This window comes from Taurulus bubalis (assembly GCF_910589615.1).
Source record: "Taurulus bubalis genome assembly, chromosome: 12".
In the NCBI taxonomy this organism is placed as follows: Eukaryota; Metazoa; Chordata; class Actinopteri; order Perciformes; family Cottidae; genus Taurulus; species Taurulus bubalis.
In genome coordinates, this window is record NC_136600.1 from 19,908,014 (window position 1) to 19,931,812 (window position 23,799).

The 23,799-nt window shown below is 41.8% G+C and overlaps 3 protein-coding genes across 3 annotated transcripts; 1 reads left to right on the forward strand and 2 right to left on the reverse strand.

Moving 5' to 3' along the window:
- Positions 1–4,900: 4,900 nt before the first annotated feature.
- LOC306744637 (protein FAM8A1-like) lies at positions 4,901–8,077 on the reverse strand (the record flags this gene model as incomplete). The annotated part of the gene is made up of 5 exons (XM_079227320.1): positions 4,901–5,693; positions 5,817–5,956; positions 6,090–6,213; positions 6,323–6,443; positions 7,600–8,077. Coding segments are annotated over 5 exons (1,008 nt in total), but the record flags the coding sequence as incomplete, so codon positions are not given.
- A 1,643-nt stretch (positions 8,078–9,720) lies between these two features.
- Positions 9,721–10,799, reverse strand: fabp4b (fatty acid binding protein 4b; the record flags this gene model as incomplete). The annotated part of the gene is made up of 4 exons (XM_079226930.1): positions 10,685–10,799; positions 10,052–10,227; positions 9,874–9,975; positions 9,721–9,774 (listed from the first exon to the last, which is right to left on the reverse strand). The coding sequence occupies exons 1-4, from the start codon at positions 10,755–10,757 to the stop codon at positions 9,721–9,723; spliced, it is 405 nt and encodes a 134-aa protein (XP_079083056.1). The 5' UTR covers positions 10,758–10,799.
- Positions 10,800–21,123: 10,324 nt separating this feature from the next.
- LOC306744475 (hairy/enhancer-of-split related with YRPW motif protein 1-like) lies at positions 21,124–23,062 on the forward strand (the record flags this gene model as incomplete). The annotated part of the gene is made up of 5 exons (XM_079227124.1): positions 21,124–21,209; positions 21,365–21,437; positions 21,544–21,627; positions 21,755–21,836; positions 21,952–23,062. 5 exons carry the CDS (start codon positions 21,124–21,126, stop codon positions 22,557–22,559), a joined length of 933 nt encoding a protein of 310 aa, XP_079083250.1. The 3' UTR covers positions 22,560–23,062.
- Positions 23,063–23,799: the final 737 nt, after the last annotated feature.

Sequence of the window (23,799 nt, forward strand, 5' to 3'; positions counted from 1 at the left end):
CCATACTTTTTCTTTCATAAGTGCCTGATTTGGATATTCAAGCCAAGAACCCAAAAGCCACTGAAATGACCTCAATGACCTCAGTGACCTCAGTGAAAGCCTCCTGCAGTGTGCAGGTTCAATCCCACATTCATGCAGCAGAGGGCAGTGTTTGGTGTTCTTTACCTGCAGTTGAGACAATAAAACAAGCGATATAGCCGAATCATTCATAACAATTAAGAAGAGAACCTCAACACTAGTTCTTCCAGCTTGGATTATGTGTCATATTCCAATATTCAATCAAACATCGCCTTCATATACAACACCATGTACCTGTAAATGTATTTTTATTTAAATACATATTAACAATATTTTGAAGATAGATAATATATCTCCAAATGGCTCATTTAAAAGAAAGTAAATATCTTGTTGTCTCAATGGTATTTCATCTTCTTGTACCATATAGGTTGATTATTTATCATTGTCACAGACATTACATTAAAGCAAAAAAATAAAAAATAGATGTAGGCCCTGCACTCTCGATTGGACGATCTAAAGGCCACCAGGAAAACATAGCATCTAAAAAAAAGAAAATACTAAGACTGAGCTAGTCAAGTTATCTTTTACCAGGGCTAGTTTATCTGCTGACACTTTTTTTTACATTTAGCTACTGCCTTATTTGTAGAACAAACTCAGATACTATGATGTCATAGCCTCAAAATAGTTTTTTTTCTTTAATTACAGGTTACAGCCAAATTATCTTTAGTTTGGATAATTTCACCAGCTAGCCTTAAATAACTGAAGCACGGTCACTGCATTTTGGTTTTTAACTCTGATTTCTAGTTCTTGCAAATTTAACTTCCCCCAATAATTTCTATTCTATATCATAATATGTCAAAAAGTTCAAAAATATATTGGCTATTGTAGACTGTGAGGGTATGACTAAAGCATTGATGAAAATAAATATATGTTTGATATATTGCTACATCAGGTAGAATGTTGGGATTGCTTTCATTCCTTTGCTGCCGTCAGTCTTCTTTAAAGGTCTTAGAGTGTTGTGTTGATTGTGTTGTAATCAAAGCAGCTGGCATTGCATTCAGCACCTCCATAGTCCGAAATCATTTGTGAAGTCTCTCTTCTCCAAGCAGCTTTCAACCTGATACCAGGGGGCAAACATATTTTAGGACATCTACCCTCTTTCTTTGAACATATAATTGCAGTAAATGCACATCAAACATGTGCTTTCTTAAAGGCAAACATTTTTGAGGAAGAGAAAAAATGCGTCCAGAGACGCTTTTTTTTATACCATCACAATGTGGGGATAATTAGAGTATCAGAGCACAAAAACCATGCAATATATTAAAAGACAGTGGCATAAAAGTGTTACTGAAAAGAGAAAACATCCAGTCCAAATTCAGTACACTATATTTATTGATTGTATTATGAAATGCAATTCAGTTTTTTCAAAATATAATGTAATCAAATATAGAAAAATATAAAATATAGAGAACTGAATTGAAACATTATGCAATTGTTCAGTCACTTTATTTTTAGACAGCAACATGTGCCATCGTTTGAGTGTTAAACAGCCATAGACTGGCCAAACAATTAATTCTACAAATCAGAACACTTCAGAATTTAAAATTGTATAAAGAAGGGACCAATTTCACAATCGCCAGAAGTGCAAATGTGCAACAAGTGTGCACACTCACCTCTGACAAGGTGTTGACATAAAACAAGATGCATATTCAAAAATTAACTCATAGCATTTGATAATTCTTCTCAAAAAAAGTCAAAACAAGTAACTCATTAAGAAAAAGAAACGTTTTCCACAGAACCACGTGTGGAAGTGAGCACGCCACTGCGTCCTTGTTTTTACTGAAGCTGATTAATTAGCCTGGAGATAATCTCAGAGGAGGCATATTAGATGTGTACTGTGTGTTCAAACACATTTCCAGGGACATGATTACGTAGATCAGCTCACACTCTCTGGTCAGCAAGAGCTTCCTATCTGAATTAATCATGAATTGCAGTATTAAAACACGTTTATAAAGTGCATATCTAAATCATTATATGTATAAATATATGCATGCATTTATGCTATTTAGAAATAGCACACTATTTCTATAATAGCACACTATTTTCATACATTAAATGCATTGAACACTTGAGGGATGAACTGGACTAGGCTGCATTATTATCACCAAACAGCACCAAATGCACTTGTGGCTGAATGAGAGCAAACCCTAAATCTGGTTGAAAGCCTCCCTAAAAGAGTGGCGTCTGTTGCAGCAGCACATATGCGAATAGGAAGGTCACATATATGTATATATATATATGGTTTGGGTTAGATCATATATCACTTCAATGGGGTTTAAAACGAATGCTGGAAAAACTTGGTTGATTAATTAAATTAATTAATTAGTTAATTAATTAAATTAATTATTGGATATATAGATATGGATTAAGCATGAAGCTGTAACACATTTGTTCACAAAACGAGCAAAATGCTTCATAAATGTTCATTTAAAACTGGCTAACGTTAGCATGGCAATAGCTGGTTCTGTCCATTTTCTAAGTACTTAGCTTAATAACTTCCGTATGTGTGTGTGTGTGTGTGTGTGTCAGATTTCCGTCCTGATAATGACGAATAATGACTTTAAGGACACACATTGTATCATTCACAGAGCATATTTGAGTCCAGTTGAGCCCAGACTGTTTGCCTTACCCTTCTGCCCTACGTGGCTCTGTTCACACACAGACACATGGCTTTCAGAGAAAGCTGTGAGTCCCTCATGCTGCCTGTGGATGACTCCCTTGTTAAAAGAGCCAGAAAGGGTGGCATCCATGCAGGAACTCAGGCTGGACACTTCACTAACCCAATGCCGTTTGACAACGAATATTGCCAACAGACAACGGAAATATGAGAATATGACGGAAAAATGGGGAACTAAACAGAATGTTTATGTCTGAGCTCTCACCTCCTTTGTCTTGGGGTGATATATTATTGAACAAAGAACAAAGTAGACCATTTGATGAATGGACCTTACATTCATTTATACAGTCGATGGGAATAGAAGGAATCAATTCTCAAACAAGGATGATTGATCTTACTGTGATTTAAATCAATGATTAGTGTTTTAATAATAACTGATTGCTATTTGTTAACGCACTACAGGGGTTGTGAGGTTTATTTCAACATTATAGTTTCACACAAAGGTCTGTCATAAATTGTAGCAATAATTGTTCCCTTGAGCTTTTCTAAAATCTTCCTCCTGCAGATTCTCTTTGGATACCAGCCAGATCCTATCAACACAAAAATAGATTACAAACATACGCTCACTCATCAGTATCATTAACTGTGCCAGGGAAGTGTCTGCTCACACTTTTCTGTTTCTCGGTTCAGCCTCTTTACAATGTGAGTTGTATTATTCCGTCGCCTACAGTAATGGCATGGTGCTTGCAGCAGCATGTGGGGGGGTCGCTCTGTAATCGGGGAGTACCATCTGTGGCTGTCAGCTGAAGCTGCCACTTAGTGGGCGCAACACAATCACCACGTCAACACTTTGCATGTAGTTGGAGCGTCAACGGTCCTCTCCAAGTGTAGGTGACATGCCAGAAAAGAGAAATGTCGAAGTTAATTCAGGCTGTCCCTCAATGTAGTAAAGCAGGACTTGTTTTCTAGGCAACCGGTTGACTGCAATTTACTTTGTGTGATGATAATTTAGGATCACACAAAGACATCTTTTTTTTTGTTCTGTACACATGCCATCTATTGCTTCTGTCCATCCGGGGAGAGGGATCCTCCTCTGTTGCTCTCCTTTTTTTCATTGTGAAAGGGTTTTTTCTGTTTTTTGGGGGAGTTTTTCCTGATCCGATGTGAGGTTCTGGGACAGGGATGGTGTACGTGTACAAATTGTATAGCCATCTGAGGCAAATGTGTAATTTGTGATTTTGGGCTATACAAAATAAACCGAATTGAATTGAAAATATTGAATTGCTTATCGGCATGATGCATCAACCCAGAGTGATGTCAGTATAACCATCAAGCATACACTAGGTGGAGCCAAACTCCCCGAATTAAGAATAATAATAATAATAATAATAATAATAATACGAATAATAGTATGAATAATAATGTCTGCGGTCTGTAATATAACATTTGTACAATTTCTGTTTCTCACAAAAGAGCAAATAAGCAATACGAAATTACTGTATTTATGGATTGCATTGATTATGTTACAAGGTTATTTTGTATGATGTATTTAACAAACAAAAAACATACATATCACACGTTCTTAAGGACATTGGAGTGGAATATATTCACAAGAGTTTACTGAGGAAGTAGAGTGTTGGACAAAATCTCAAACTTGCTGTTGCATATTAAATGGAAAGCATAATGGGTGGTAAAGTAAATGAAGATGCATCATTGTCTCCAAAGCGGTAGGGGCCACAAGCTTCCAGAGAACCTTCAATGCATCTTTAAATAAATTATACAATAACTTAAAAAAAAAAAATGCTCATTTGGTGTTTTTACAATGGTGCTGGAGAGCAGTTTTCTAAAAAGTCAGTCCAAAATCTCACAGAGGTCATCGAACTATTCAGTCACGCCCTGTATGTAAAATTCTGCAAAGTGTTTTTTCTATCCACCTTTTGTGTCTGTGACAAGTATACTTTCTTTCCTAATAAAGTGTTGACATACAAACCTAAACTGATATATGCACCAATCACATGAGGGAAATATAATCACACGAGAATGAGTCCAAGTTAAACATGAGGCCACCTAATGTATCCAAACATTGTAAGAACTATCAAATAGCAGACCCACTGCTAACAGATGGACACCTCAAACATGCAGAGAAATAGTGGTTTAATTTAATCTTCTTATGCAAAAAAGGTTACTCACATAAATTGTGTCCTATATTAACTTTTAAGTCACACACATGCTGTCCAAGAAAAAGGAATATCAGTTGTGATCAGGTTAACATTTCCTTTTGATGCATTTGCATTTCATCATTTGAAAAAGCTGTTAATGAGGCATCCCTCCTGCAGGGATGACGGTCAAACAACTCAAAAGTGAAAAGTCTGAGTATACAATTCTTAAGACAACATTTTAATACAAAGAGATGCTGAAGGTATAATCTCATGATTACGATCAGCAACTTCAATACTGAGTGATATGGGACTTCATCCTTAATCTGGAAGTTTAGTATTTAAAAAGAGGCAAAATGTTAATTAAATGGCGGCATACACCATTCGTTATTCCTGTCTTCAAAAGGAGGCATCAATTTGACACAGAAACCGTTTCTGAAAGTAGCATGTAGAAAGTGTACATGCAGAAATACAGTATGTGTCCGAAACAAACCCGACCCAAGTTGTATGGAACTGAAATTGTTTATACCGATGTGTATCAAACTGCTTGCATCTTAACATCCTCCTCCATGTTCTGACAATACCTCAAAAGGCTGATGTCGGAGTTCTGCAGTCATTAAAAAATAAAAAATAAAAACACACACACCGTGCTTCCTCAGTGTCTTTGTATCAGTACTCTCATCTGGGTTCTTCTTCGTCATCTGATCCTGGAGCGCTTGACAACAATTGTACCAGCTACCATATCATACACAGTCCTGTTGTGCTGGAAGAACAGGAGGGTGATGAAGGCCGGGAAAAAGAAGGCGATTGAAAAGTTCTTGTTCAAGGCTCGGACAGTCGATCTATAAAGGAGGGGGAGCAGAGAATGTGGTTACAATACACACACACACACACACAGGAGGGAGATGCTGGTTCACGTTCATTAAGAAGAATCTGAAAGATAACCTTGAAAATGAACTACTCACGCAGACAGAGAGACATTAGTTGCTGGCACAACCAGCACCCTGTTAGGTTGAACCAGAACTGATGAGTCACATGTAACAACTCTGAGTCCAATGAGAAACTTCCCTGGAGTGGCTCCTCCTGCTCCCCAAATGCACACAATCTGAAGGGAGAATGGTGTAGGAGCTGTCACTTCCAAAATTTACAAAGAAACATTTTACATTTAAGGTTGAGACCACTGTGTGGTCTCACCTTACCTGTATGCATGTGTGGAACATTTGTATACGGGTTCTCACCTCATAAATACACACTAATATCCGGTACACAAGCGCAACAAGCATCATTTTCTGCAACTCCTCCATTGATGTGTCCTCGTCTATTTCCTCCACTATGAAATGCATGGCGAACTTGGAAACATCCCTGAAAAGCAACGTAAAAATATTTTATACAAGTTTTTTTTCAATTAGTTGTATTTTTTTCCAGGTGTAATCATTATTTTACCACCACTAAACAAATTAAAGAAACTCACGTGATTCCACTCAGATGCATAATACTGATGATGATGGTTGCTTTGATGAAAAACAGTATGAAGAAATCCACCATCTCAGCCAGGAGTCTTTGGAGAGGTGAAGGAATGCTGTACTCTCGGCCTGGAGGAAAGTAGACAAAAAGAACATCACACTCATGTGTAACCTTCCAATTCACATATGTGCTGCTGCAACAGTCGCCACTCTTTTAGGAAGGCTTTCAACCAGATTTAGGATCCAGGCCATGTGGGTTTGCTGTCATTCAGCCACAAGTGCATTTGGTCCTGCCGTTTGGTGATAATACCACCTGCTGCAGGGCCAGAGGAGCACTTTCTCTAAGAGATTCCTCACGCTCCGCTGCAAGAAGGACCGTTACAGGAAAACATTCCTGCCGACAGCAATACGGCTTTACAACAAGTCACCGCTTGCTTGCTAGTCCCTCTGTGAATTAAACAATGTAAACACTGTACATGTTCATAGTTACCTACACTTAACATATCATATTATATACAAGTATACGATTATATACATTTATTGCATTTTTCCACTCTTCTATTGTTTGTTGTTTATTATATTTGCATTTACACCTTAAAATGCAGATACATACTTGCACTCTTGCACCTCTACTGTTTAAGGTTAATTTAATTTAATTGAATTCCTAAATTAATACTCTGTTATTCTTTCTTTCATACAGCTATTTTATTGTTGTTGTTATTTTTATCTTTATTCTATCAGTATTATTATTGCATATATCTGTTGTTTTTATATCTTATCATCTGTGTAAATGGCTGCTACACGACACTAAATTTCCCCTTGGGGATTAATAAAGTATATATTCATTCATTCATTCATTTAATAATGCGGCCTAGTCCAGTTCATCCATTAAGTGTTCAATGCATTTAATGTAAGCTTGTCAGGTCGATAATGTGGTCAAATCAAAGCATCATTTTGTATGATTATTTTCACATTGTGTGGTCTGGTTTATGGTACACATACTTGTAACGCCAGGGTGCGTACTGTGTCCTGTAGCCTGCTGCATAATAAATGCTGGCTAAAGGTTGAAACCATTGCATTCAACCTGCTAACCAATAGATGTAACGCTTATGTAACCAGTGCACAACCCTTCATCTACATTACAAACTGTGTTAAAAATAAGATGACTCTGCAGTCTTTGTAGCAGTGTGTTTTTTGTTTTTTTGGCAACGCCGGTTGGTTGTCTGCAACATGCATATTGACAACCTGGACAGGTATCGGTCAACGCAAAGCCAGCAGCTTTTACCTGGTCTCTGTGCATTCCCCTCCTGCTGCTGCTGCGGCTGCGCGACCACCGCAGCGCCGCCTGCGGCTTCACCTGACCGGGAGGTGACCGCGGCTTGATAGGCCGACAGCGGAAGACCAAAGGAGCCATTATACCAGCTCTGGGAGTTAATGTCAAGCGTCGTCGTCCCAGTGTCTGACTGTAGATAACACGGGTAGGACATGGCTGACGCCGCCACCCAGCTCTGCCAGGTGACATATCCAGTGTAGTACTGCCACATCCAGCCCTGCAGCTCCTCGCAGTACTGCGTGGTGGCCCGGAGCTCCCCGGCGGCGCCTTTGCCGTCGACATTGTTGTGGTTGCCTATTCTCTGGGTAACCCCGGCGACGGGCGGCTCGACTGTAAGAGCAAAAGGTTTTTTCTTTTCCATGTTTGTGTTTTCTTCGTCAGCCATGTTTGATGATGGCGACGCGTCATGTACGACGTCATTCCGGTCAGTTCATCTTGGACGAAGACCAGGTCACTGGAAAGTGAACATTGTGATGCATAAAGTGTATTTTGAGGAAATATATTAATTTAAATCAAATTTAAAAGCCATTTAATATTCCTATGTATTTCATTAGTGTCCATTTCACGTCAAAAGACGACCACCGTCCCCCCAGTTAGGATATAATGGTACTGTCCAATCAATGCCTGCTATTATAAGAATCAACCGCAAGGAGGCAGCCTGTCTGAGAGACAGATGCAGTGAGATGACGTTTGCGGTCTTCAAGCTCATTATGTCACATCTCAGATGAGCAAGTAATGCAGGAAAACGTTTCAGCCTTGTTCTCAAAACAAGTTTAATACATTATTGCTGCGGATGTTTGATAGTTGCAGCTTCAAATGTTAGTATGTCAGACTCAAGCTGATTGAGACCACTTTAGGTCCGTGCAACTTCAATTTCTTATTTATAAAATGAAATCAATTGAAACATTCAGTGTCATTGCCTTGGATCTTTTCAAAGCACAGGCAATGGGCCTTTTATTTATTTTTGTTAAATCAGCTCATGCAGTTTAAAAAAAAAAAAAATAAAAAAAAAAAAAAAAAAGTTAAACCCATTTCAAAGGAGGTCTGCTTCATAAAGCCTTCACCCACACACACCCTGAATAAGATTAAACCCAACAATAGGGTATTCAGAAATCTAAAGTGTGAGAGAGTCAAGTTTGAGAGACGTTCTCTGCAAAGTCTCAGGTGCAAACAAAACCTTATTCAGTTTAGAATACAAATGTATATGCAGACACATGTTCAAGACTTCTGCAAAATGCACTTAAACAGTTTGTGTGAGCATTGGTCTTAGGCAACGTGGCACTCTACATTAATCCACATTTCATTAGTCAGCACAGCGTGGGGTCATAATTCACCAAAGCCTGGAAATCTTTGAGAGAACCCCAATTAACAAAGTATGTGCACTTGCTTGAACTCCATGGCTGTGCATCCCAGACAGGTGGGGCCCCACATGGCTCAAAGTAAAGGTCACTGTACTCTAACCCCAAGCAAGGCTTTGGCCTTCCCACCTCCCATTCATCCACAGCCTTGTCATGAGGACTGCGCCGAGACGACATGTTGCTTTTCATTGTTTGAACAAAAAGCCTCAGTTAAGCCCCAAGCCCATGTTTAAAAGCTTTAAAGATTATAATAATTACTTAAGGTTCCCCCCCCCTTATTGTTAGCTGGGCATTGTATCTGAATGAAACACCATGAAATACTAACAGGCACTGGGACTCAATTAAAATTAAATGCACAAGATATTTGAAAATTAAAGTCAGTCTTCTTATGAGACGAAATGTTCATGGCAATTTATGAACTTAGATTAGTTAATGCTTTGTGTGTGATAGATATGAAAAATATTTAATATATTTCAGCAAAGCTTGACATCAGTTACCCCATGTGGAACTGCATCTCAAAAGCTCTAAAGACTATGTGATCCATTAGGATAAACTTAAAATAAAAGAGCATGCCAATTACATTTGAGCCCACATAATACGCACCCATGAAAGAACATTTTGTGTATCAAATCATGCACAACTATTACAGTCAAGATTTGCAATTCAGACTTTATTGGCAATTGCTTGTAAAGATTAAATCTAAACAACTTGTTAATTATGCACCTTTCTCATAGGTCCTCACTGCAACCACGTCATCCATGACACATTTCTGTTAAGACAATGTTTCAATATTAGATATCTTGCATTATATTCAAACACCAGTCAAACTACTCTTAAAAAGCAGTCGCTCAATGAATCCTTTACTCACGGTGCTCATCTTTCCATCCTGGATCTCTCGTTCTAGAGTCGTCTTCTTTCCATCCCATGACTGTTGCTGCACAAGTTTGCCATTCTCAAGAGTGATGGTGGTCTGAAAGTCACGTGTGGCTGTCAGGCGCTATACATGCAAGAGTTCATTAAACGAGGCCGACGCAATGTGAACCCACCTTGGTCGATCGGCCGTCTGTAGTCGTCTCGTCGAATTCCTCGCCCAGCTTGAATTTGATCTCAGAGTTCTTGAACGTGGATTCAGACTTCAGTGAAATGAGTCCCGCATCGTCCACGCTGAACATCAGGTTCGGCTTGGCCATGTTGCCGATTTGCCGGGTGGCGAAGCTCACACCTGCAACACAATAGAGGGTTAAACAAGTGTACCTTGAACCAGGGCTCTCAAGTGTAACGCATTTCGGTCTTAAGTCACGGCCTCCCGCCACACATCGTATTTCTCACGCTGAAAAAAAAAAAAAACTCTAGGCTATTTAATGTGCCGCAGCGCGCAAACATGACCTGGTCGCGCTGCCCTCACCATGGAGGAATCAAGCACGTCTCCCCCGAATCCCCTGCCAATCAATAAAAAGAGATGGGCGACAGGAATAGCCAATCAGAAAAACGTATCTGTTGTATCTGGGTGAAATGTAATCCCGGCCCGGCCCGGCCGCGCCTCCGTCCGGGGGGAGAGAGAGAGAGAGAGGTCACGCTTACCTGTCTTAAAAACTTGAGAGCCCTGTTGAACGCATCATTAATTAAACGTCATCTTCAATTTAGAATTGAAAAAGTACACGATTTATTAAGCGACCCACCGATTGCCTTCATGTATTCATCAAAGTTCTCGCTGGCAGCCAGAGTCCAGGTCCCAACAAACTGATCCACCATGATGCTAAAGAAGTGGAAGATCGGGTTGCTGCTGCAGACACACGAGAGGAGTCGGGGTCCCTGGTTTCACCGGTGAAGAGAGAGGTTGGCGCTCATGGCGAGTTTCACATTTATCGCCTGGTTAAACACGCGCGTGATTTAGGGCAAACCAATCAAGATCAGGCGCCGAAAACGAGTGGATTAGAGGGCGTGTCTTTTAAATCTGATTTTTCATGAGAGGAGTGAAGCATGTGAGCTGATCCTGGGTCTGCTGACTCCAGCTTTATGTGAAGAGGTGAGGAAGTGGATTTGTTGTCGCGTGACGCACCTGCAGAAGGAAAGATGCAGATGGATTTATATGAACAATAACAGCAAAAGATGAGAATCAAATAAACTATGGAAAATTAAAATCATATGAATTACCCAAATCGAGAAAAAAAATAAATAAATACATTAGAAAAATACAAAAATAAATGTATAATACGAGAACAGTAGCTTTCTATGAGTAATATATTTAAATTACATTTCATTTAGCTGATGCTTTTATCCAAAGCGACTTACAATAAGTGTAATTCCACCATGAGTACAAACTCAGAACAACAAGAATCAAGAAAGTACAATTTCAATAAAGTTAAACTACAACGTGCTATTAGTAAATTATAACACATATTTAATATTGCATTCATATGTTGTTGCAATGTCTTCCCTCACATTTGCAACAGAAATCACAATGGTACATTTTTATTCAAAACAAATCCGTCTAAAATTCCACAACGTCACGTGTTTTGAGAGCAATAGTACTTGTTGAATGTGTTCACATTTGGCCATTAAAGCTGATCCTAATTCGTATTGTTCCCCCAAATAGCCACAAGCAGCACCACTCCCTCTCTGTGTGGATGTAATACTGGTTTTGACCAGTAGATGGCGCATGTGAACAGCACATAAAGTAGTTCTCAGAGGTTCTGTTCATAACTGAGCTTTTCTAACACACTTTGTAATATATTTATGTTTTGGACTGGATCTCCAAAAGGTTCATATTTTGTCATTGTATCTATGTTCATTTCTCATGTGTACTTTCAGACTTTATTACAGCCTGTACACTTTTACTCACTACTACACGTTTTATTTTGTGCAATGCATCTCGCCCTGGACACAATTTCAAGTCCATCTGGACCAAGACCTCACGCCACAAAAACTGTTTCTTCCCGTCTTCAGTTAGATTCCTCAATAAAGCCCAGGACTCTGACACTTACATCCCCAGGACAATGTCTTCCTGTTACACACTCTTGCACATATTTTCTCCATTAATATACACACGACACATTTGTTTACCATATTTTGTTGTACATTTTCATATTTTACATTTTTAAATGATGTCTTATCCTATTGCACTATGTTTAATGTTGTGCACCATTCACTGAGCCAAATGCCTCGTATGTGTAACGCACTTGGCAATGAACAGTTCTGATATGATTTACAATTCAACTGCTTGACGTTTAACAATAATTGCAAAATGTAAGGTTACAACACAGGAGCGGAAAACAATCCGTTATCTGTGGATTTGTGTCAGACTGACATGTACTGCCTCCCAGTGGTTTCAGTAATACATTACATTATGCCTTATTATGGCCTTTTAAAAATACAAGCCAATATACTTAACATACCAACTGGCAAGTGAGCTAAAGTTGCATTTTAAAGAAACCAAATAACACAAAATCGAAAATTGATCAAGTTTATCTTCTCCTGCTATTTGAGTAGCTATACGATCTAGTTCAAATATTTTGTATAGACATGAATAACATGTCAACAAATACAGACTCCGCTACTGTAATATTTTATTTAGTGATTATTTTTTACATTTAATCTAAATCCTCTCTTAAAGCCAGTGCAATGTCAAATGTAGACTGCGAATGCAGAACGTTTTGTTCATCAAACAAAGAAAAACAGCCTGTAAATCCCCTTTTTCCTCATTTGGGTTGTGTGTTGAGGTGTGAAGGGTGTTCATGAGCGCTGCTGACGGATGTCTCAAGGAGATCAAAGGGACAGTTTACAGGTAGAAATGATGTGAGATGCTCAGAGCAGATCTGACTCCGATCAGATGAGTACCATGTGACACATCACTTCAGTGGACTGAAATGGATTCAGCTGTTACATCCCATCGTACCATACCTTCACATTTGGGTCTTTGAGACATCATTTTGGAGTAAAAAAGGGCTTTATAAAACCACTTAAAAATTGATATGTCACTACAACTTGGTGAAATGGTTGTTAAAACATTGAAGTCTACAACAGAGAAAAGAAACAAGTTTCCCAGGAATTCCTTCGATTTTTTTAATGCTTTTGCGAACTGCATTGTCTGTTTTAATACAGCAGATCTAAATGTCTGTACACAGGACCGCAACCTTTTGCGAGCATGCAATTCTGCTCTAAGATTAAAACATTTTAGAACCTTTTTTGATTCTATGATAAGCTGGAAATAGTTCAAAGAGAAATAGCAAAGCTCTTTCGGTTATAAAATGAGTAAGCGTAATAATAATGGAGCGGCTGACAGTGAGTGGGTGCAGTGAAATGTCCCCTGAGATTCCATTTTTACCCTGTTCACTCAAGTAAGGAGAAGTTTGTTTGCACCTCTAAACTAGCTAGTGTGGCGCCAGGTTCTGCATGCCATCATAATTTAGTGCGAGTGTTTCTGTCGATGGGATATGCTAATTCTTATTAATATTAATTAAACTGCCCTAGAGCATGGGTATAACATACACGACAACCCCTTTGAGGTGGATTCATCCTTTTATCACGGTGGATGATGCTTGATGTATAATGCAAAATTAGCCGTCAATATGAAACCAGAGAAACTGAAACCAACGCATGCCATGTAGAAAGACCACAATGAGACTGTCACATGGCTGCAATATTTGATTTCATGGTCCAAATGCATTCATTATTCATGAACCCAATGACAGACAGTCATGATGTGATGGTCAAAGAGGCCGAATGTGATATATGATGGAATGTTGTTGAAGCAGATTAGTTGTTGTTCTGTCACCAGGGGATTGTTCTGCGTACATACAGGTGGCATCCAGCAGGCGCAGGGCCCATCTAATGAACATGAACTCTTATTGGCATCCGCAGACAAGTCCTTCCCTCCTGGTTTTCATCAACACTTCAGCCCCTATTGATGGGAGAACAGTGGCCATGGACAAAAGCTGTATATACTGTACAAACACAGCTCTGAGCGGCAGCACACTGACTCATTCTTCAGTGTGTGTGAGAACGGAGGGGGACCCCTTTCAGCTCCTTTGTGTTGGTGTCTGTCAACAGTGTAGTTGGAGGCAGAGCCCATTGTGGCGGCCAGTGTTTCGTATTGACACAGGGCCTCGCTCGGCTTGTTCCCAGGGTCCAACCTGAGGACTCATGAATAATGGAGAGAGGATCCTCAGGGCCAAGGGGGAGTTCACAAGTCTGACCGGGCTCGTTATAAACCTAATACAGCTTTATAAGCCGGCAGGTAAAACCGCGGTCACCGCTGATCATGTTGACAGTGGGTTAGGGTTTGGGTGTTTCATTGGCTCTCTGCAGCCAATGATCTGACACAGTGAGAACCTGGCAGAGGAGCGGTGCTTTATAAAGTACACTAAATGAAAACAAAATGATTAAATAACGCCTATTTCCAGATCCTATAAGTCTTCCCTTCCAAGATTAAACTATCTTTTATTTTCTGGGTAAATCTTTACCTGAGGCAGGGGATACAATTTCTCCACGTAGAGATCTGAGAACCTTTCAGCAGTGTCTTTCATGTCGGTCTGTAGTTGAGAGATCATATATTAACTTTTTGAACCAAACTCCACTGATAATTTAATCATTTTTAAGGAGACCTGCAGCTGGCTTGTCCCAGTAGCCCCAAAAAGTGTTGCATCAATTCAATTCAGTTTATTTTGTATAGCCCAAAATCACAAATTTGCCTCGGAGGGCTTTGCAATCTGTACATAGGACATCCCTGTCCCGGGACCTCACGTCGGATCAGGAAAAACAACAAAAATGTGCATTCAAAAAGTAAATAAAAAGCCATGCAGTAGGCTGCATAACATTCACACTTGCACTTAAAAAAAGACATACATGTAAAGTAAAATTGTATGACAGGAAGATATATTCAAGTTTGATGACCAAGAGAGATCAGCCCCAATCGTGTGTGCGTCGGTTCAGGTCTGGTTCCCAACAGATCCCAACCATCTGCTGAGAGGCTCACACGACCTGAGCGACGTGCCCTCTTCTCTTTTCCTTTTTGCACGGCTGCTGGATGAGGGGGAACCAGAGGCCGATGTTCTGCATTGCCAGGATGAAGAGAGGAGTGTGTGTGTGTGGCGGAGGTCAGAGAGGTGCCTCTTGCTTGTGTGCTTTGAGCTGTTTCATGCTTCCTGCTTTGATCTTCTCTCTCATCCCTTCATCCCACACGCTCCCTGCGCCCCAGGCTTCTGATTTGCAGTGCACCGGTGGGGGGGGGTTGGGGGGCGGGGGGGCAGGGGGGGTACTCCCTCTCACAGAGACACTGCTTGTTCTGTCGATACGGGGAGAGAGGCTGGGAGAGCAGCCCATGGGGAACAGCCACCGGGTGCGGAGGGCAGTGGGCGGAGGGTTCACCAGGAGCTGTAGTGATGCATACTGTACAGCCCCTCTGCTCCTCTTTTATGCTCTCTTAGATCCTCCATCAGTGGGCTGGAATTCTTGTGTGAAAAACAACTGCCACAGTGCTTAGAGGGCAGCCTCCTGACCCCTTACTACATGGGAAAGTACACCCCTCAGCTGGTAGTTATATAAAGCCTGCCAGAGTCATGAGAATCCCTGATAAACCACTTGGCTTGAGGCCTCTCATGTCTCTCTGCATCTCACATGGAACGATTATTTTCTATGGGTCAATAAAATATGCTTCCCGCTCAGGCTTTTTTGTGTGTTCAAAGTGTTGTTGTAATCGGGGGATGAAGTGATAGTCTTGGGACAGTATGTCAGTCAGTTGAGTATGTCAGAAAACATACTTTTTATCCCTGTCCTTCCTGTGTCCACCCAAAGAACAATAATCCTCATATACCCCCCCCCCCCCCTCCACACACACACACACACACACACACACACACACACACACACACACACACACACACACACACACCACCACCACCACCACACCCCCCACCATACCCCACCTGCTGAGCTGAGGCTGGGAAACACAAAAGCAGAGGCACAGAGCAGCACCCCTAATTGAAGATTAATTGAAAGGGGTGAGCACTTACTTTTATTTAGACATGTGGTAAGTGTTAGGCTGTGACAATTAAGTCACCCATGTCAGCAGATGACTGCAATTAATATTTCATGACACACTTTGAGGGAGGGGGGTTTCTGGGGGCTTCTGTCATGCAGCTCTGCAGCAATAACAAAAAACAAGACTTTCATCCCTTTCAAGTTGATAACAATATCATAAATATCTGTGACATCTCCCTGGTAAACTGGCAAGTGCCCTCTAACCTTTCCTGTCAATTCAAATCATCTTTGAATCAAATGGACATTTAACTGTGGACTAGAAAGCAGTAGATGCATGTAACAAGAGCAATATGCCATTTTCAGGTTGCTAGGTCTTAAAAAATTAAGCTCACTGATGTAATTTAGCACGTGTTTCAAAAAGAAGATGAATAGAGAACATACTTTTATTGTTGTTAGTATTTAAAAGATTTTAATGTAAGTCTGAAGACAACGTTCAAAGTGACATAATTACCGTGACATTACAAATTGATATGGACACATGATGAATTGAGAAAAAAAGGGTGACAATGGCGAAAAGATTATGAACCAAGAATGTGGATTATAGTTACAAAAATAACGTATAGAGACAGATAGAAGCAGCGATGGAATTAACAGTAGGAGTTGGTGGGTTACTGATGCATGTTTTGTGTGAGTAGGAGCGAGGAAAAGAAAGAGTAAAGGGGCTGTGCTAACAGGCTTTCTGCAGATCACTGGCAGTTTGACTGCAGTGGAGAGTAATGGGGCTGGCAGGGCGGAATCAATTACTGGCCACAACAGATTTTCCCACAGGTCGGAGCTTGGGAAAGCAGTACTTTACTGCAGCGCAGACAGCTGGCACAGAGCATCCACTGGGAAAGGAGCCGGCTCCAAAAAAAAAAGACAGCTTTTTTTTTTACAAACTTGTGACACACCATAAATTGACTCTTTTCTGTTTAAAAATATCCGTTATTATAGTCACTGCTGATCCCGATTTCATTCCAAATTGCATCAGGCAAATATAAAAATCACACAAGAGCCCCCAAAAGAACCTCAGCCAAGGTGTATACGAGGCAATGTAAAGTATTAACTCATACCATGATAGTTGACCCTTCTAAAACACGGTTGTCCTCTGGCAGTGACCAATCCATGTCCCGTGCACTCACACACAAAGCAGAGGGGATTTTCTGCAGCTTGACTCGACAAATAATTCATACGGCCAGTGCCTGTGAGGTTCCCTTTGCGTGATGTAAACCTGGAGATACATTTCAATTAGAGCCCCAAACAACCCCCACCTTGCCTCACACACACACACACACACACACACACACACACACACACACACACACACACACACACACACACACACACACACACACTCCATTGATATGCAAACAATGTTTTTCCTGTGGCAACACAATGTGTGGCCTTAAAACTAGCTCGCTCCGTGGCCCTTCTTTCTCTGTGAGGACATCACGTGCCGTCTCCTGTTGCGCTTATTTGGAAAGGCGGTCTTGTGATCTGCCTTCCTTCTATTGTGAACTTGCATAAGTTAACTGGTAATGGGCAGCATACTGGTAAACCTTATGAACAATATCATTGTCAGGGGCCATTGTGAAGGAGTGTGCGCCACTGTGGCAAAAAAACTAATGAAATAGATTTGTATTTATGCAAGAGTGACTCAGGTCTTCCACATTTATTTCAAGCTAGCGCATAACGCGGCCCGTATCAGAGTTCAAAGTTTTGTTTGAATCTTTTCTAACTGCTGTTCATGCCCTGTAATTGACGCTAAGCCCTGTAATTGGCAGCCGTGCTGAGATCCTGGTGTCAGTGTTATGACCTGAGGAGCTGTCCTCCTCAGAAAGAAAAAAAAGCTCCCGCTAAACAAAGAAACAAGGAAGTCAACATATCCTCCCTGGCTTTACCTATCCAAAAGCACAGGGAGAATGGATGCCAACAAAGGCAGGAAAGTAAAGAATGAGAAGGCGGGTGTATTACAATCAAACAGTGGGAATGGGTCTCAGGTCTGGTCTGGTCCCTGCCCAATATAGCCGCCTGGGTGCTGACTGGAACCAGAGGGGACAGACAGGAAGCTGTGGCCCATAGGATAACATTGTTGAATGGAAGTTGTCTGGGAGACATTTCTCTCAGGCAGACAATCTATTTAGGACCAGCATGGGTGGCATTTTCTTTGTCTTAGATAACATGAATATGATATAATATAACATGTATATATGCAGCAACCTTTTTACATGTAGACCTATTTGAAAAAAGCAAGGAGAAGGCATGATCTCACACACACACACAGAAATATCCCCCAGATGCCCCCCCCCCCCCCACTCCCCCCTCAACACACTATTAATGCAAACTTCACTGCAGCAGTTGTTGAGTGACAGGTATAAGATGTCAGGATGGTGTGCACACAGGATGCAGGCACGGCTGCGAGCGCCGCTGCTGCCGGCCGCCCCAACGGTTGACATAGTAAATCAATCCTGATGGGAGGGTTGGTAGGACGGAGGTGGAGGGGTGGGGGTGGTGGGGTCCAAAGGGACTGAGCCGGCCTCTGTCAGACACACTCAGCCACTCAGCCAGCCAGAGAGAGACTGTCGACGGGTGGGAGAACACTCGCCGGGAAGCGCTCACACGGAGATTGAGTTACCACGGAATTAGATCAGGGCTGTGGGAAACAGCACCTCCTAAACACACTCGCACACTCTCGGTCACACACACATAAACACATGCAGACACACCAGCACACACTCTTGCGGCAGCACTCTTGCACACAAACAGTCACCAAGGGAAACCTGAGGGAAGATTGGGGAAGGCAGCTGGGCACACGCCAGTTTCAAACAAATACTTGCTTATACCTCTTAGCTTCCTGGCACAGTGGTTTTCTTCAAACCGGTGGCGAGTTAGGCCCACGGTCAACACGCAGACTGGCATGTTCAAATTATTAAATGTAGAAGATTTATAGACGCATGGCATTCACAGACAAAAGAGCTCAAACCAAACACACTTGTTCACGTCATCAAAAGTCAACCGGCGTGGAGGCTGAGAAAATGTTGTGATTCCACAGTGGAAGAAGTCAAGGAAAACTCGTAATTATGTTTAATGGATCACAGGAACGTCAGGGCCAATGTGAAGGACCTTGACAGTCAGGTGTGAGGAGAGTGGTTAGTGTCTGCTTAATGGAGACCACATGAACCTGCCTGTCCTGTCGAGCTGGCCGCGGTGTAGAGCCCTATTACCATAATCGCATCGTAAACAATACTGAAGTGATCCAAGAGCTATCAGCAGAGAGTCATGGGAAGGCCATGTATGGTTTAGTCTGGGGTGGAGGGCAAGGGGAGGGCTTGTACGTATGTACTGGCTGATGATCTGAATCCAAATCTCTCCCACAAGCACCAAACTTTGTGAAGAGCAATATACAAGAAACGTTGTCCAGTTGGGGGCGGCCTTAGGAGTTTTTCACCACAGGATTATGCACATGTTAAGGTCTATAAATCAACCAAATGGGAATATGAAAGTGTAGAAATGCATGAAATGGGTGACGGTAGGCATAATTTTGAGTGAAAGTGTCTGCTGACAGAGAGGGGAGGGCAGTGCTCGGGGATAGTGCGAAGGCTCGTCCATTCTCAGAATGACTGAAGCTTGCACATTGTATCTGTCACCATCGAAGCCCCTCTGACATTCTGGGAACAGCGTGTTGGCCTGCAGTTGCTCCCTGAAATCAAGCTTTCATCCGCACTTGTCTAGCTCCCAACGCATCAAGTTAACAACTGACCTGACGGACAGAGCAGAGAAACAGCTGCTGCTCTACAAGGTACTGGAATGGAAGACAGCAGGGGGGTCACGTTCCCACTGATGGCTTTACCAGACACGGCAGACTCAGGATGCAGGAACTAGACCAGCTTCAAGTGCTGTCTTTTACCAGACCTGACATTTGGCTGATGCTTTGTGTTTTATATGCCTACTCATATGATGGCAGTGTTATAGTAAAGTAGCAATACCATTCTATAAAAGTATATTTGTATTAATATATTTTTTTTTTTTATTGAGGCATATATATTTGTATCTCTATCTTCATGTTACACACGAGACAAAAAGCCACAGGGGATCATTTACACAGTGGAACATAAATATTAAAAGCCCTCGTGTTGTATATAGTTTGCCCTCTGACCCGAGTGTATTAGAGAGGTCAACATGTTCACACCTTCTGCAGACAAACCCTGCTCCCCATCCAGAGGGAAGTACTCATGATTGCTGCTTATACCCTTGTGTGTGTTTTTAATGTAGCTCACAAGAAAAACATTCATCTGAAGTTGCAGCTTGAGCTTATAAAAACACGTCTGTTTCTCTTTCCCGCTACACAGCAGAGCGGGGTTCACTGTTTTCACCCACAGTGGATGAATGATTCCCTGGGAAGGTCTGTCTGCGCCAGTCAGTTGACCTGTTTGCAGTGACTGGAGAGGAGGTGGAGGCGGAGGGGGTTTCCTAGGAGAGCCTGGCAACGCCGACCGACGAATGTTGGGCCTCCCGGCTGATCAATGCTGTTGTGGAACCTCACAGCTGACAGCAGACAATGAACAACACACTCTGCTAATAGGCCGTGTGTCCTCCACAACACCAAAGAAGAAGAGCGCTCCCACTATAATGGGGCCTGTTGCTCATGAACTGGGGTCTCAGCAGGGACACTGTGGACCTGAGGCCAAAAGTCTACTGGTCAGCCTGAGCTGTCAGGCCTCAGACTCAATACTCTCTGTTAAAAGGCACATATTAAAAATCATACTTTGAATATAACACTTTAAATGTTGATCTGAATGAGTTTCAGCGCCTCTTTTAGAGTCTAACTCTGAAAACTAAGGCTTGTTCATTGATTATTATTTATTTTTTTACTTTTGTAAAGCCTCTGTCATTCAAATGGCAGCTCGATTTTAACAGGCTCAAATATGTCCAAGTCCCGCCCACATCTCTGTGGGGACCCCGCCCCCCTCTGCGCGGTGTGAAAATGATCAGAGAGGAGGCCAGTCTGACGTTTAAACTGTTGCACAGACCCTCCGCTGTCAGAGCACCAGCCGAGCTTTCTCTTCAAGGAGTACTTTTGATTTGTGTTCCTGGAAGCAAAATGAAGCGAAGCCACAATTACAGCTCGTCGGAAAGCGACCTGGACGACAATGTTGAGGTGGAGAAGGATAGTGGTGACGAAAATGGGTATGTGCAATATATTGTATTGATCAGTATATCATGTGCTACGACACATTTTGGACGTTTTATTCCACTAACTGCAACATTTCAGCTTGTGCATTTTAATTGGTTGTCTTGCAAATGTTGATGAAACAATAATGTATTGCTGTCTTACTTTGCAGTCCACTTGATTCTCACGGCTCGATGTCACCGTCCACAACCACCCAAGTTCAAGCCAGAAAGAGGCGCAGAGGGGTAAGTGAACTCAGTGAACTCATTCTCTGTGGTGCCAAGTGGCGCACACTGTTTTACTCCCACTGTGATCTAAAACAGGCAAATTGTTTCTTTTACCCATTGACAGATTATTGAGAAACGGAGACGTGACCGAATCAATAATAGTCTGTCAGAGTTGAGAAGATTGGTGCCAAGTGCCTTTGAGAAACAGGTAAAGGGCTCATGCTTTCTAGCCTTTCCACACTGGGAGTCTCCCATTTGCCCATGCATGCATTTTCTACATGGACACTTGGAAAAATCACTAAGTAAAAATGTTCTTTTTTTAAATGTATTTGCAGGGATCTGCTAAATTGGAAAAAGCGGAAATTTTGCAAATGACTGTGGACCATTTGAAGATGCTTCATGCATCTGGAGGCAAAGGTAACATATCATTTATTTGTCTATTAATGTATCTTAATTTGTAATTCCGTAATCCAAAATGCTATGGCTATACCGTGAGTCACGTGTCTAACCGCTCTGCTTTCTTCCCTGGCAGGTTACTTTGAGGCTCATGCTCTTGCTAAGGATTACCGCAGCCTGGGCTTCAGGGAGTGTCTGGCCGAGACAGCTCGCTACCTGAGCATCATAGAGGGTCGGGACGGTGCAGACCCCCTCCGTATACGTTTGGTGTCCCACCTCAGCAACTACGCCTCTCAGAGGGAGGTGCAGACTGGACTGGAACACTTAGCCTGGGGCTCTGCCTACGGGACTGCCCATGCTCATCTCCCCCACCCTCTTCTCCTACAACACCCCCAGGGCAGGACACCTGCATCCAGAAGCAAAAGTAGCCCACCCTCCTCTTCCTCTTCTTCCTCTACATCTTCCTCCCCCTCCATTGAGGCATCTGGGACATCCCGACTCAGTGTCATGCCTCCCACAGAGACCCTCAGGGTGCCTGCCAACGGTTCGCTGGCCTTCAGTCTGTCTGTGCCAACATCCAAGCTTTCTCCACCAGTCATGTCATCCCTCTCCTCGCTGTCGGCCTTCCCCCTCTCCTTCGGTGCTTTCCCTCTGGTGTCCCCGACGGCCCTCAGCACTGTAAGCCCCTCCTCCACCTTGTCAAAGCCTTACAGGCCGTGGGGCACAGAGATTGGGGCCTTCTGAAGCTAGAAACTAGACTGATGGCAACAGCTGAGCTGTGCCCAGCATCACCGACGAGGAAGGACAACCTGCCTCTGTTTATAAAACACAGAGGAAAAAGCAAACTGATTTCCTTTTATATAAGTAAAAAACACGTGGGAGAGGTCTTTCTCAGTTTCTCATTACTCTAAAGAAAGGAATTCTGAATGATTTAATGTTATCCATTGACTAATTAGTTAACATGCACTGTCTGCAGGCTGAGGACTGATATGGGCCATGATTAGATTTAATGTAAGCACAATTATAGAGGTTATATTTTGTAGTCCACATACTGAAACTTCTACATTTGTCGAGCATGGATGTCTGTATTTAACATAATGTAGAGTCCTTTAATTCGGTCTGCTTCTTTAGTGGTATCACTAAAGGAACTCATAAAGTGAATAAACATATTACATTTGCCATTGTCGAAAAACTAACCACTTGAGAATAGGAAACTTGCATTCTTGTATCTATTTGTAATATTTTTGTACCAATAAATTGAGTTAAAAGTATAAAACATGGATTCAAACCAACGTTTTTGTTTCTGTTGCATAATGCTCCTTAACTCTCTAGATTTTTTGGTTTTCAAAATGAATACTATTTAGTTTTTTACCATGTTGCTACATAGTCCTTTGTATAAGCAGACTAACCTCTCTGCAAGTGATTAAGACCGTATCTTCAAAAAATTGAATATATATTCTGCAGGTGCATTTATACAATACTGTGGAAGTTAATCATGAGATAATAAGGTCCCGGTTATTGACTGGAAGGCAATTCCTTTACTGTGTGCCAGGTAAGTAACCAAATCTGAGAGCATTGTTGCCCTTATGAATACCCAGGAAATCATTAAGAGCCAGAGGAAATCCTTTACAATGTTGCCCTGACCTCACCAGCTCGGGTTGGTCTGAAACGGAGACAATAGTGTGAACAGGATGGGGACTTTGGAGGAAGGCGGTTAAAAAGTAGCAACAATACACAAGACAGCTGGACCAATAAATCACTGTTCAGCTCCTGGGTGTTGTTGGTACAATCTGAGTGACGCAGAGTTTTAGGGGTCCACTGTTTTTTTTTATACAACCATGCAGCACCTCAGGCTTCCAGCAGGGGAAGTCTGGGATTTGTTCCCTGAGTGTTTAGGCCACAAGCTATTAATAATATATAAAAAGTTGTCATTTTAAATATACAATTTACAAAATAGTCTGTATTTCATGTTCTGAGTGATGAT